The sequence below is a fragment of the Spermophilus citellus genome (assembly GCF_964194105.1).
Source record: "Spermophilus citellus genome assembly, chromosome: 1".
Classification (NCBI taxonomy): domain Eukaryota; kingdom Metazoa; phylum Chordata; class Mammalia; order Rodentia; family Sciuridae; genus Spermophilus; species Spermophilus citellus.
Window position 1 is genome coordinate 45,056,071 of NC_138182.1, and position 14,896 is coordinate 45,070,966.

Here is a 14,896-nt window from a genome sequence, read left to right on the forward strand (position 1 = left end):
CCTGAAAAATTATACTCATCAGAAATTCAAAACAAATCATTTTAATGAGCAAAGCAAAAACTGGTTTGTTTGGGTTTTTTTTTTGGGGGGGGGGATGTGAGAAAGGTTATCTTGCTTATTATAAAAGAGAGTTTTAATGTCTGAACAGCTCTCTCCCAAGGAAAAATTGCTATAATTTAGCTGTTTAGACAGTTTATGCAATTCACACACTCCCCTGCCCAAGGACTCAGACAAGACAGAGTTTGCCAAAGCGGGGATTTTTGTAACACTCAAACTACAGGGATGAAAAGAAGTAATGAGATTGCCTTGCCTGGTGGAGGAATGTGATCTGGAGCCGTCTGCATGGATGAAATATCAAGCTTTCTTGAATATGTCTTTGGATCCTTCTATACACTCCCACTTTCTGAGCCTACTGAGGACAGTCAAGCTCATCTTACACTCTTTTGAGGAGAGGGTCGTTATTTGGGTGGTCAAAGCATTAGGATGGCTCTGAGAAAGGAGCCTGTGAGCATAAGAACTGGTATCCCTGGCAGGAGAGTTTAGTGTCTGATTTAAAAAAATATATAGCAAGATGAAGTCAGAAGCTCCTAGAAATGTCTTAGTGTTGTATCTGGCACATAGTTTGGCAAATGATATCCCTTCTCCAAGCCTTTCTTAGCAGTAATGTAAATAAAGGTCATGTTAAAATTTCAATGATGAGTTTGTCAGAAATAACCAATTAAGGAACTTGGTGGCATTTTGCAAATACCAAGTTCAATGGTAATGTGGAGAACTGATACTGGTAAGCAATAACAAGAGATATAAATGAGTGGGTCACACAGCCCAGGCTGCACACGGGAATCACCTGGAGCACTGTCTACAAATACTAATGCCTGGGGGTTAATGCGCAAGTATCTGTTATTAAAACACATCCCTCCCCAGGTGATTCTGATGCACACAGTATTGAAAAGTGAACTTTCATGTGAGGAATGATGGCTGTTAGGAAGGAAGGAACCAAACAGTCATGGTAAGGTAATGAAAAGTGAGAATTGAGAATAAAAACGAAGATAAAAGTGTGCCACAAACAGGAAGTGTCTGACAAAGGACCAGTGGAAGGAGAAACTTGAGGGAGGTAGTTCAAGTCTAGCTTGAATCAGGCCAGGAATTCCCCTCACCAGGTCTGTGCCAGGAGTACCTGCAGTATCCCTTGGTTCATTGGAATGGGAGTGTTGTAGGAAAGCTGGGGTGGCCTGATATAGGGTAATGTGATGTGAGCTGGAGACAAATGTCTCTCTTACTCCTGGAGAACCACCAAGGATTATTTTTCCTCACCTGTCAATAGAGAGGGAAGTAGCGGCAGGTCTGGGGAACACGGCCACAGGAGGGCCTCATCTCCCACAGCAAGAGGTTGGTCTGAGGACCCCTGGCCAAGGGCAGTCAGTTCGAGGTTCTGCCTGGCTTCTCTTGGGTGCAAGCCACATACCTGTCATAGCTGCAAGAAATATGGCTGCAAGAAAAGTAATACATGACAACGTCTAGTAGATCAGAACAATGTATTCCGGAGACGGAGCCTGGAGGATTTATGGAAGCATTCAGTCACAATATCATCACAGGAGAGGCAGTAAGTAGCATTCAGAGTGGAGCAGGTAGATGAATGAAATGTGAGGAGACGTGGCAGAAGGCACAGAAGCCGAGAAGGCTATGTTGGACAGTAACAGTTGGAGACAAGATCCTTTCTCCAACAGAACCTATTGGGAAAGAATGAAAGAAAGCAGGTGCCAAAGATATATTGAAAATAAAAGACTGCAAGAAAGTTATGAAGAAAGCATTAGGAAATGGATGCCAGTCCCTAAAGGCTAAGGCAGTGGTTCTGAAAGGCCATCATGCAAGGGGGGGCTCTTCCCACAGTGTGGCAGTGAGAGGAGGGTGGGAGGCCTCTGGCTATGAGGGGAGCTCGGGCAGCGCTGGCTCTTTGTTGAAGAATGTGGGGTTGGACTGGGCCCTGAGGTCGGGCTCCCAACGCACAGAGAGGGAAACGGGTGCAGAGGGGCTGGCAGACCACCTGGACAGGCAGGGCTGTGCTTGTTTGGAAAAGGGTCCTTTATTATTTTTCAAATTATAAGTGTGGGGGGGTGGGATGGGGGTGAAGGGAGACATGCAGCATGGAAAGGAAAATCCTGCTTCTTGGGAAGGATTCGTGAAGGAAATGAGAAGTGATCATTTGTTAAAAGGGAAGGAAATTAGCAGGCTGGGAGGAGAAAGAGGTGACTGACTGCCCTTAGGTTGCAGGCTTGATGAGAAATTCAGAAGTCACTGTGGGCTGGGAGGAAGAATTGCTGTGTAAAGCTTCTCTCTCTTACTAGTCTTACACAACTAGTGGTTGGACAAAACTAACCGCTAGTTATGGAAGTCACTAAAGCAAGTGACTTCCCAAGGTGGAGCCCTGCAGTGAGGGAGGGGCATGTCTGGGGCGGGAGGGGGGGCGTCCCTACTTCCGGAAACCAGTGTCATTTTGTGATATATATTGGTCTAGCAAAGGCTGACTGCCCTAAAAAAAGAATCTTTAAATCCTTTAGAGGTTAGAAAAAAATGGAGTGCTTGGCCTTGGAAGTCAAAATAGAGATTGAAAGTGAAAAAGAAAGCTGAAATCTGATCAAAAGAAGAGTGGGAGTGGAGAGACCAGCAGCCCTCCTGAGGCACCTCATACAGAGGTCCTGAGGGGCTCTGGGAGGAGCTGGCCTCCCAGGCCCCTGGCTGATCTCGCCTCATTGGCCTCAGCACCTTCTGCTGGAGCTTGTCAGGTGCTTCTTTAAGCACTTTCTGCTGTAGTGAGATCCCCCTCTTCTTCCCTTCAGCTTCTCAGCGTGGGAGGCCTGGTGCGGAGGTCCAGCCCCACCTGCTTTAGGAAGGAGCCCTCCCCAGCTCTTCCCACGGCCAGGAGCCTTTTCCCCTTTCCCTCCTGCCACCACCCAGTGTGGAGAGAGTGCTTTCTAATGGCTTTCACCTGGCTCCACAGCACCTGTGATTCTCCCTGCAGCTGGGCTGGAGCTCCTAAGGTCAGGCCAGGCAGAAGTCAAGAACTCTGCTTCCCTGGCCTAGCCTGCCCTGCCCCAGTTTAGCTCAGTGTGAGCTTGGCCATGTTTGCAGGAGCCATCCCCCTCTGGGTTTCTCTGAGGACTCTAAAGCTACCCCGCACCCATCGGAGCATCTTTCGACATTTGAAATGACAGACTTCACCTGCTCCTGGAAGAAGTGAGCATGCCTCTTTATTTTGCTTATTTTCCTCTGAGGAAAATGGGGCTGGTTGGGGGAGGTATCAAAGGATAACAATCCAAGTGGAAAAGTGATAAGGCATGATGTGAATCTCAATCATGTCAGGAGCCCCGCAGCACCTGACAGGGCTGCCACTATGCACACTGCTTTATTAGGAAGAGCCATGTCGGGGAGGGACAGAGGATTTTTTTTTCTCTGAGTCACCTGCTGCCGGTTGTGCCTCCAGACTCACACTGAAGCCATTATAATAACAGGCTCTAGCTTACCTGCACGCTCAAAATTACCCTTATTCCACTGGCCTCATACAAAGATGGAAATAGACACTGCCTTATGCGTCTGTTTAACTCTCCCTAATAATAGCTAATGCGCAGACTATAATACACACCGCAAACATAAAATGTTATGTCAATGCTGTTGTAATAATAATAATCCTGCAAAAATGTAGCAGAAGGAATTTCCATGAGCAATTTGAGGAAGATTGCTGCTTCAGTGGTGATACAGGTGTTACTGAAAAACAGATCAATTGCACTTTGTTGGCACCAGTAGAGGCTCTGTAAGCAGAAGACTGGCTGTTTAGCAGACATCCCACAGTGCCCTCCAGCTCTCCTGGGAGGCACTGGGAGGCACGGATGGCAAAAGCAGCCCAAGGACCCAGATCCTTCATTCAGTCTACTGAGGTGGGGCTGGTCCTTGTCCCTGTCCCACTGAGAGTAGAACCGGGGGACAGCTCCATAGGAGGTCAGAATCAATAGGAAGAGGAGTCTCTGATGCCTTTACTCCAACTGAAGGCCCATATACCTACAAAAGTAATACATAACCAAGTTCAGAGGGATGGGCAGCACTCTGCCTTGGCTCTTCAGGAATCCTGAGGTCAGCATGAGTCTTTGGATACAGCTCTCTTAATGAAGACTTAATTTAACAAACGAGGCTCTGGAGCTTAGGGATTAGTGGGTATCACTGCGGCCCTCTCCCAGGAGAGATCAGAAGGAGGGATCCTCACGTGGCTCAAGTCAGGCCTGCAGACTTCTAGAAGGGGAAGTTTAACTTGCATGGATCATCCACAGATTTGTCCTGCAGAAAGAGCATGTGCTTATTTTGAAATAGATTGACCACCTCCTCCACTTTCTAACAGATCCTCTTTCCAGCAGAACACTCCCCAAACAGAGCCAGAAGTGGAATGTTTCACTTCTGTTAGGAACAAACTAGTCACCGCAGTAGGGTCCCTAGCTTCCCCCTTTCTCAGGTTGCAGCACACAGGTGAACCTTGGCCACTTGATGTCAAGGATCCCACTGGCTGCTTCCCAGGTAAGAAACGGTACTGATAGGATAGGTCTAGAACATAGGAGGGGGGCACACCCTATACCTCCAACAAGCTGTGCTAACTCACTCTCCCTAAAATGTAGCTCCATTACCTGCAAATAGAAATAATAATCATATTTACTGTGTCATATTTTGGTGAGGATGAAAGGAGATGGACATTGTACAAGTGCCATGCTTATCATAGCTTCTGGCACATGGAATTCACTAGCTGTTACCACCACTACTGCCAAGACGCTGATTATTTGGGGAAAATAGGGGAAGGAAAACAAAATGGTGACTGTACCTTTTGCCCAGGTCTTCCCCTGACCCCAGAAGGAGGTGCTGAGGGCATTGGAGCAGGGCCATGGGACCTGAGAACAGCAGTGAGACAGGATTGCTTTCACAGGCACACAGCAGGATGACAAAAGTGGCACGTGTGGTTCCTTGAGAAGGATTTGTCCAAACAAGGCCCAGTTCAGGACCCAAGGGATGGAGAGAGCAGTGGTTGTCAATTGTGGTCTTAGCACCAGTAGCATCAGCACCACCTAGGGAGTTGGAGGAACGTAGATGCTGGAACTTCATCCCAGGCACATGGAACTGGAAACCCTGGTGGTAGGGCCCAGGAATCTGCCTACCCGAAAGCACTTGAAGAACAGTGGGTTAGAGTAACACCAGTGGCTATTATAAGTAAGTCCAAAATTTTCAGTGGCTTAACCAAAAAAAGCATTTTATTTCTGGATCCCAGAACAGTCTATAAGGCACCTTTCTTGGACTAACTCCGAGACCCAAGCTGTTCCAGCAGCAGGAAGAAAACGAAGCACTGCATGGAAGGCACACATCACTCCCTCACACTCTGCTGGCGAGGACTCCTCACCTACAACCCCCAGGGCAGTTCCCCCTAGGAGCAGCAATGAGAACCACTCGAAGAGAAACAAGAGTTTGGGTACACAGCATGATGTGTCTGCCCTAAAATAGTGCCTGGAGACCCCAGGCACCCCACTGGAAAATTGAGATGAGCCCAGAGAGAGTCCCTAGGTCACTAGGTCATGGATGCAGCCTCTGTTTCATAGGGGACCAGAAGGTACAGTCACAGCAGAGGAGGGAGCCCTGGAAGCACACAGATATTGTGGAGTAATCTTTCAGGCTCTGAACCCATCCCCGTCCTCCTATGTTCTAGACATATCTGTAGAGTTTCTTATCTGGGAAGCAGCAAGTGGGATCCTTCGGAAAAGATTTTCTTTGAATGTGGGAAAGAAATTCACAGTTCAGCAGTGTCCTCCCAGCATTCCAGGAAGACATCTGGCAAAGTAGAGGCAGAATGCAAAACACAGTGTTCCCCAAAGACGCAAAGATTAACAGTTCTGGAGAAATCCAGATATTGGTAGCAACAATATGTTAAAGTGTTTTATTATTTAGTTGCATCTTGCCTGAGCATGAAAAAGATATTAACATACTGTCAGCTTACTGGGACATAACCCAAAATAACTCACATTTTTCTTATATTGCTAATTATTTTTCTGAGACTGGCTCAGGCTGGTAAGAGAGAGATTTCAAGGCTTTCACCAGATTATTTACTTAAAGAAGTTAAGCCTGCCATTATCTGTTCCCATGGAAACACCGTAATACAGTAGATGGAGGAGGAGGTCACTTTGACCATAATTAATATAAAGAATAATGGTTTACAGAGAATCTAGTAAAGGATGCCACAGGAAGCGATGTAATACTTTTACAACTTTTCTTTAGCAGTGCAATTTAGCCATTGGATAAATTTTCATATACCAGTGACACTTTGGGAGTTTTACTAGGAAATTTTTGAAGTGCAACAGTTTTGTCTAGCAAAAGTTTTGCAGTTGTTTTTACTCTTGACTCAATTAGAAAATTCTAATATTCAGAATTTTTCTAAAGTATTGAGCAAATATAAAAGTATGACCATATTGGCTTTACCCTTCTTGTGTATACTACAGTTCTTGCCATGTTTTTTTTTTTTTAATAAATGGTTGGTAAATAAGTCATTAATAACCAGAGGCACTAGGTTTAACAGTGGTTTTAAAATCACTGAGGGATTTACTTACGTTCAGTGTAGTTTATATTTAGGGTGCCTTATTGTATCCCCTTTAAAATTGAAAATTGGTAGTCCATATGGAATGTCTCTTAACTAAATATTCCATTTATAAGAACATAGTGCACTCCTTGGAGATTCTTACCCAAAGATGCACAGTGTGGTTTATTTTTAATCCTAATACTTATTTGAATAGTGGATTTCTTGTGCATTCTCTTAAGGATAAATATTATCATGGAAATTTGATGACACATTCATCAAAACTTTAATTTAGTAGAGTGTAACAGAACTAAAGAGAAAGAGAAATGAAAGAGTTGACCCTTCAAATTTCTGAATTTTTAACACACTGAGAAATCACATGAAGTCTGAAATTGGGACTTTGTTTCCTTAAGAGCTGGCTTAAAAAATATATAATGTAGTCTCTTCCAAGTAGCCTTGTCTGAGAGGTAGACCCAGGATGGCAGCCCCATCCTAAATAGTATTTACGACAGGTGACCTGAAGTCAAGTGGAGTCAATATGTGATTTCTCACCCTTTGAAAGATAGCCACTTTGCTGCCACATGAATGACCAGATTTTTTTTTTTTTGTAAATATCAAGCTTGAAATCCTTTAATCAGGAATATAAATCAGTTAGTGCTCCGATTATAAAAATGATGATGGGATTGGCTATGGTATTGATTTTTTTTTCTTTTTTGGTGGGGAAAGCATTACAGCAATCTTTCCTTCCTTTTCTTTTAAATATATCACATTCCTATTCCTGGAATGCAAACTGCATTGTATCCTGCTTGGCAGGCAAAGTGGTCATTTGGCTTAGCCAAGAATAAGAGCTCTCGGCAGTACCATTCCATAGGCCTATAAGAGAGTCCCTAAAATAATGGATGGTGCACTTTCCTATATGTATTTATGTTCAGATAATTTATTTAAATAATGTTGCTGGCACATGCTTTATAGCTGCCTGCATTTTGCTACACAGATTTCAGCATATCTTGCAAACTATGCAATTCATTTGGAAAATGTAATTTCCATCCCTGCATACTAATCGATTTCTTCACAAACACCTGCTATCAGTTATGATAATAAAAATGCCACTCTGAATTGAAAAGGGGCCAAATAGAGCTTCCTAAGGAAATGACTTAAGTGTCTTTGAATGCCACTAAATGTAGTAATGTGCTTGTGTAGTGCCAACACTTTTTTTATCATTTGCATTTTCTGTGATTTTGCCCTATTACAACATCCTTCTTTCAAACGATGTCTCATAACCATTTCCTTGTGGATGGGTGAACTGAGTTGTCAGGAGTTGGTATCTCAGGGTGCAGAAGAGTCTTGATGTTGGCCTGCAGGATGTTAAAAAGCACTAGCTCGTGCTCCTGGGTATGCCCTGGGTCATTTCCGATTTTCTATGTCCCTGAAAACCGTAAAATTGGCCGCTCCTTGGTTTTGCACACCCATCTACACCAAATAAAATTTCCTTTATTCATTCTCTTCAGCCTCCAGTTCATTCCACGCACCATTGCCAAACGAATCTTCCTAAATCACCAATTCCCAGGCACCTTCAGCTCTCAATTGGCCACCCCACTGAGCTTGACCTTCCTGACAGCCCCCACGTGGCTCACCATTCTCTCCCAGCTTCCAGACTGACATTTGCCTTTTTGGTCAAGCCTCTCTCCTTCCTGCTCTGCATATTCTGCCTTCTAGTCTCATCTCAGGGCTTTTGCTTATGATCTTGCTTCTAACTGAGCCATCTGTCCCCAGTCCTGGAACTTTCATATTCCAAAGCCCTCTTCTATTCTTCCAGTTTGCGTTTTTCTTCCTCTTCCCTAAATTCCTATAGAGTGTTTTCCTTTGTCACATCCCACTCTATGCCAGTGGTCATGCTGCTCTTCCTGTGAATGTGTCAGTTGCCTTTTAAATGTGTCAGTTTCTATTTGATTTTAAGTTATTTGATAGAAGAGACATGTTCTGTCCCCACATCTTGTGATCCCATATTCTCAGACAGATGTGGGCATAGGGAAGTATACAGTGAATGTTTGCTGACTAACTGATGCCTAATGGCTCGAGGTGGGGACTTTCCTGGTTAATTGCACGTTCTGTTTGATTAGTATTTCAGTGTGTACTCCACATAGATAATCATTTTACAGAGTGGAATACCATAAAACACTTAACTGTAAAACTATCATTAACATAATTTGATGTTTGATATTTGTGGAGAGAATTCACTGAGGTCTCAGAGCACCTCAGTAAAGCCCAATGATCATTTTACTGCAGTGTGCAGGTGGAGCATCTGGGAGGCTGACCTCCTGTGGCCTTTGAATGCAGGAAATTGGGGCAGGGTTTGAAATGAGCATGTATTGAGAGCCTGTTGCTCAGTGGCTCGCTCTTACATATCAGAAGTTACATCTACCAGGGAGTTTCTCATAACCAGCTTCTCGGATTTCCATCCACTTTTCTCTTGCTGACAAAAGTAGAATTCTGTGAGGGGGAAGGAGTGATGGGACACCTGTGGGAGAGTAGAGGGGAGAACAGGAGACTGGTTTTGAGCAGTTGGTAAACTAAACCTACAGGAACTGACAAGGTGGACAGCAAGGACTTGTGCTGGCCGTCTGTGTTTGGAGACTGTGCCAGCTGCTTACTTTGTGTGATCAAATAAGTATCTGCCTTCTCTGGGCCTCATTTCTTTCATCTGTAAGAATGGGGATCAGAACACCTTCGTCCTAGGCTTGAGTGGGGAGTCAGGGTTAAGTGTGTCAGTTCAGATGAACCTCTTGGTCCAGGGTCCGGTGCTCTTTCAGTGTCCAACAGGCCCTTATATTATTAGAGAGACCATGAGGCAAGAGGGTAGAAACTATGGAGCTGGATTCCCCTCCTCTATCTTGGTTTTGTACCACCCTGTCTTCCCTTTAATTTGGCTTCAACTGTTTCTGAAGCCTTGAGATGTGTAAGACCCTGAGTGAACTGTCTTGGTTTCTCAGTGAGATGGAGATGTGAATGAAGTCAGAATCTACACATTGGGAATTTCAGGTTTCAGGGAGGAGGAGGAGGAGGAGGAGGAGAAGGAGGAGGAGGAGGAGGAGGAGGAGAGAAAGCACTCAGCCTTGCAGGGAAAAGAGTTTTAATCTGTTGGTGAAACAGATGGAACTAGGTTACCATTCTGATAGGAGTTAGAGAAAACAATTTGTGCAATTTGTCCCAGCAATAGAGCAGGAAGGAGTGGTGTGCATATAAATTCCTCTCTCCCCTGGGAGGCTGCTGCATGCCTCAACCTGTGGAAGGGAACAGCTGACTATTTGAAAGAAAGCAGCACTTCAAGTAGCAGAGCAATCCTGCAAAATGAGAGCTGACAACAATGTGGTAGATGTGATTGTTGCCTGAAATTCTGAAAATCCTCATCACTGAGCAATACAGGCCAGTTTGTATGTGGGTGTCTGGGGTTGGGGAAAAGATCAAGAGACAAGAATTGGAAGGAATTGATCTGTGCCTACAAGAAGCATTCATACATAAGACAAGGCAAATAGAAGAGATAAAAAGTCCATAAAGGGGCTGAGGGTGGAACTCAGTTGTAGAGTGCTTGCCTAGCATGTGCAAAGCCCTGGGTTCCTTTCCCAGTGCTGCAAAAGCAAAAACCAATACAAAAACAAAATCACAAAAACTTCCAACAGAAGTGATGCTCACCAGCTGCAAAATAAAAAGCCCCAAGGCAAGACATTTGGGTCTTAAATCTGAGCCGATACAGTGTGAACATTATGAGTTTAGGTGAGAGACTCCCTTTCCCACTAAAGACTTCAATCTAAGCAAGAATAAAACTCACTTGAACTCTTTCTGTTTGTCCTTCAGCCCTGGCTGCTCAGGCCTATGCTCTTAAAGAGGAGAATGACAGTCTCCGTTGGCAGCTGGACGCCTACAGGAATGAGGTGGAGCTGCTGAAACAAGAAAAAGAGCAGCTTTTTCGAACAGAAGAAAACCTCACCAAGGACCAGCAGCTGCAGTTCCTGCAGCAAACCATGCAAGGCATGCAGCAGGTACCAGGCCCAGGCATTTTATTTATGTATTTTTAATGAGGAAAGGATATGTGTGTTTAATGGGAGCAAAATGGCAGCCATTTGCCAGAAAGGATAAAGAAGAAACAACTACCATAAAGCTAAATTCATAGGAAAGAAAAGTGCCAGTGACATTTTGTGGATAAGCAGAATCTGGAGAAAAGTCAAGCTTAAGAAATATGATTGAGCCAGGCATGGTGGCGCACGCCTGTAATCCAAGCGGCTCAGGAGACAGAGGCAGGAGGATTGTGAGTTCAAAGCCAGCCTCAGCAAAAGCAAGGCATTAAGCAACTCAGTGAGACTCTGTCTCTAAACAAAGTACCAAATAGGGCAAGAGATGTGTCTCACCAGTTGAGTGCCTCTGAGTTCAATCCCTGGTATCCAAAAACAAACAAACAAAAAAAAATGTTGAAAAAATTTACCCCAGAGGTAAGAAATAAAGGGAAAGAATTTAGGAGGGCAAAAGATTGTATGTGAAGCTTGGCCTCCTGGCAAATGGTCAGCAAATCCTGGCCTGTTATAAAGCAAGTGGTCTTTAATCACAGAACTTCACATCCAAAGCATCACCACTAATGTTTATGAAAGCAGTTTGTTTTGTTTATAAGATCAGTATAAATATAAACTCTATTGTTTCTGCTTCAGGATCATACGTAGCGTCTGGTCAGATATAAGATATGTTTGTTGATGGATTGGAGAAAGCCCTGGAGGTGGGGCTGGGTGACTTTAGAACAGAGTGCCAGACTTGAGCCTGGCATATTGAATCTAAGGCTATGTATTTATGGAAGTTGTGACAAAAGAAGGGAAGACGGTGGGATTTGGAGTATGAAAAAGGAGCATGTGTTGTGGGAAATAAGAAGTAGAGGAAAGAGGAAATCAGATTCATATCTGGATTTGTATCTGAAAAAATTAATTGATGTTCTTTAGGTATTTGGGCCTTTGAGTCATCTTAGAATAATAAAGCATAAATTATCATCATTTACACATAGGTATTTTTAATGACCCCTCTGAATATTCAAATCCAACCAATATTTTCTGGAAAAAAAATGGTTGTTTTTATTTAAACAAAAGAAATATTAAAATATTTAATGAGAAGGATCTTTTTTTTTTTTTTTTCCAATTTCTCCCATCCATATTGACTGCCCTCTAAGCCCAGGAGCACAAATTGCCGACCAAAGTGTTTCGGTGATTAGGGATAACTACCACAGAAACCTGAGCCACACAGGGGAAAATAATTGAGAGGGAAAGATATAAAAAAGAATCACGGATTGGAAGTGAGCACGTTAATGGCCAGGTCACAGAAATTATGTCTTAAACATCTCTTGCCATTTTAAAGCAATTTTTTGAGACTTGGCTTTGAGTTCTAACTGGTTGATGTTCACAGCGTGTGTTAGACTAATCAGTGAGATTCAGAGGTCAGAGCCAGCCAGGAAAATGTCATTACAGTCGTTGCTCAGGTCCCTGTACTTGGAAATCGATGTAACAGCTGCTGTGTGAGGCTCCAGGGTTGTCCATATGCCCCAACGTGGGGTGTGGGGGAGAGGAAGTTGCCAGGGTGAGAATCTGTAGATTTCCCCAAAGAACATGACGCCTGACACAGCCTGCAAACTACTGTCACACTTTAGGCAACGGGCACTCTTTTCCTCCTGAAAAGATTAAGAGCAGGTAAGACCTTTAAGATTTAAATCTAAAAGAAGTCAGAGAAGGCGAGGCAGAGAAGGTGAGTAAGTAAGATCTGACACCGGGCTGTGTGTGGTGCTCCCTTAGCACTAGGAAGCTCTTAAGCCTCAAGCCAGGCATCTGCAGGAGCCTGAGTTTTTACTGGCTGTTAGGTGGATGCACCACCACACGTGTGGCAGCACATCTCTAATACAGCTCTCAGATAGGTGCTTTTTAAGAGTCCTTTTTCTACCATATCCTTTAACATGTGAGTGAAGGACCACAACTTGTTCACTTGGATCCCAGGACTAAGGATTTTTCCTGATTTTAAAACCTACTCTTAATCTACCCCCTAGCCACTTAGGAAACCATGGTCTTCCCCACCAGCAAGGAGAGGAGGAGCTAGCCTCCTGTGTTAGCTCTCTTTGGCTATAAATACTACCTGAGATAAATCATCTTATAAGGAGGAAAGAATTATTTTGGCTCAGTTTCAAAGGTTTCAGTGCATGGTCAGTTGATCCTGTTGCTTTGGGGCCTGTTTTAGGCAGAACATCATGGTGGGAGTTCCTGAGCTGCTGGCTTCATGGCAACCAGGAAGCAAAGAGAAAAAGAAAGAGAAAGGGGCAGGGTTCCCAATATCCTCTTCCAGGGTACATTCCCAATGCTAACTTCCTCCAACTAGGCCCCACCTCTTAAAGGTTCCACCACCTCCCAACAGCACCACAGATACATATAGGCCTCTAGGGGAAGGTAAAGATTCCAACGATAATACCTCCCATATGTCCTTGGTTCTTCAATCCATCTACATTTTGGAAATTATTCCTATACCAAACAAAACAGAGTAAAGAATTTCAGTGAATTTCAGTGACCTAAGAACTAGCATTTTTTTAGACTTTTCTTCAAGTTTAGACACCAAGTTTTTTTTTGTCTTTTTTAAAAATTTGAAGATGGACAATACCTTTTATTTATTTATCTTTATGTGGTACTGAGGCTCGAACCCAGTGCCTCACACATGCTAAGTAAGCACTCTACCACTGAGCCACAACTCCAGCCCCAGCCACCAAGTTTTTAACTTTTTCTTCTTTTAATCCCTGAAGGATAGTTCACTTATATCACAGTTGCTCACATGTTCAACAAGAAAACATGGGCAGGGTTCTTAAAAATGAAAAACATTTGGGTGACTTCGGATGTTTCTGAGTTACCTCTGCACTGCATGTTACTCACAATTTAATAATATGCTAGGTTAATACAAAAGGGAACAATGGCTTGTATCCATGGTAACATGGGAGTCTTTACCAAATCATAAGACAGTAATGAAGCTAACACATCTCTGCCATGGGGATAGCCATTATTTTTACTTTCATTTGTATCTTCAGGTGTTAAAAATGAACATATAATATATAATCCCAGCAGCTTGGGAGGCTGATCCAGAAAGATGGCAAGTTCAAAGCCAGCCTCAGTAAAAGCAAGGCTCTAAGCAACTCAGTGAGACCCTGTCTCTAAATAAAATACAAAATAGGTCTGGGGATGTGGCTTAGTGGTCGGTACCCCTGAGTTCAATCCCTGGTACCAAAAAAAGAAAAAAAAAGAACATATTTTAAATTCTTGTTTCAATGTTTCAAATCTTAAGGTTACACTGAATTGTTAAGATCATTGAGGTAAAATACATATGATAAAATTTACTCTTTTTAGGTGTGTAGTTCTGTGAATTTTGACAAATGCATACAACCACATAGCTATCACTGCCACAATCAATATGTCACTTACATCATCATTCCCTCATGTCCCCCATTAGTCAGCCTTACTCCTAGCAACTCCTGATCTGTGTTCCAGCCTCTGTTCTTGCCATTTCGAGAAGGTCCCATCAGAGGAATTTTGTAGTATGCAACCTGTTGAGTCTGGCACCCTTTACTTAGCACTTTGAATTTGAGATTCATCTATATTGCTTGCCGTGTGTATAAGAAATGCATTCCTTTTTTTATGCTCTGTTGTATTCCATTGTAGGGAAGAACTATAGTTTGTTTATCTGGTCACCATTTAGGTGGTCTCTTGTTTGGGGAAAATGTGAATAAATCTGCTATAAATGTTCATCAACTGGCTTTTTGTTTAGACATAATATTTCATTTCATTTGTGTAAATATCTAGAGGTAGGATTTCTGGATCGTATGTAAGCCTGTTCAACTTATTAAGAAACTGTTTCCCAAAGCACTTGTACCATTGTGTGTTCTCATGGGACTGCTCAGGAATTCCAGTTTTCCTACATCCTCATCATTTAACTCTGGCACAGTTGGTTTTATCATCTTAGCCTTAGAAGTAAGTGTATAGTGGTATCTCATTATGCTTTTATCCACACCTAAGTTTAAATAATATTTTTGCATTCATTCATGAGGAAAGGTCAAAATATCATATTTTTAAACAATAAATTTTAAATTCAAAATTCTTTTTGAAGCCTCTGTAAATCATATGGACAGGACTACTAAATATTCAGATAACAACAGATGCCATTAAAAACTGCTGAGCATAAAACTGTGTAAGACTAAGGGTGATTGTTGGAAGCCACCTTCATAAATACTTTAATATGATGCTTTTTCAGTAG

The 14,896-nt window shown here is 43.1% G+C and overlaps 1 protein-coding gene across 6 annotated transcripts in view; it reads left to right on the forward strand.

Annotated features, from left to right (window-relative positions):
• Positions 1-14,896, forward strand: part of ENOX1 (ecto-NOX disulfide-thiol exchanger 1) — a 549,814-nt gene that overhangs the window by 441,644 nt on the left and 93,274 nt on the right. For all 6 annotated transcript variants that reach the window (XM_081287123.1, XM_081287124.1, XM_081287121.1 and 3 more), the window contains one exon: positions 10,442-10,626. In XM_081287123.1, coding sequence (XP_081143249.1) covers positions 10,442-10,626 — 185 coding nt within the window. The remainder of the gene's footprint in view (positions 1-10,441; positions 10,627-14,896) is intronic.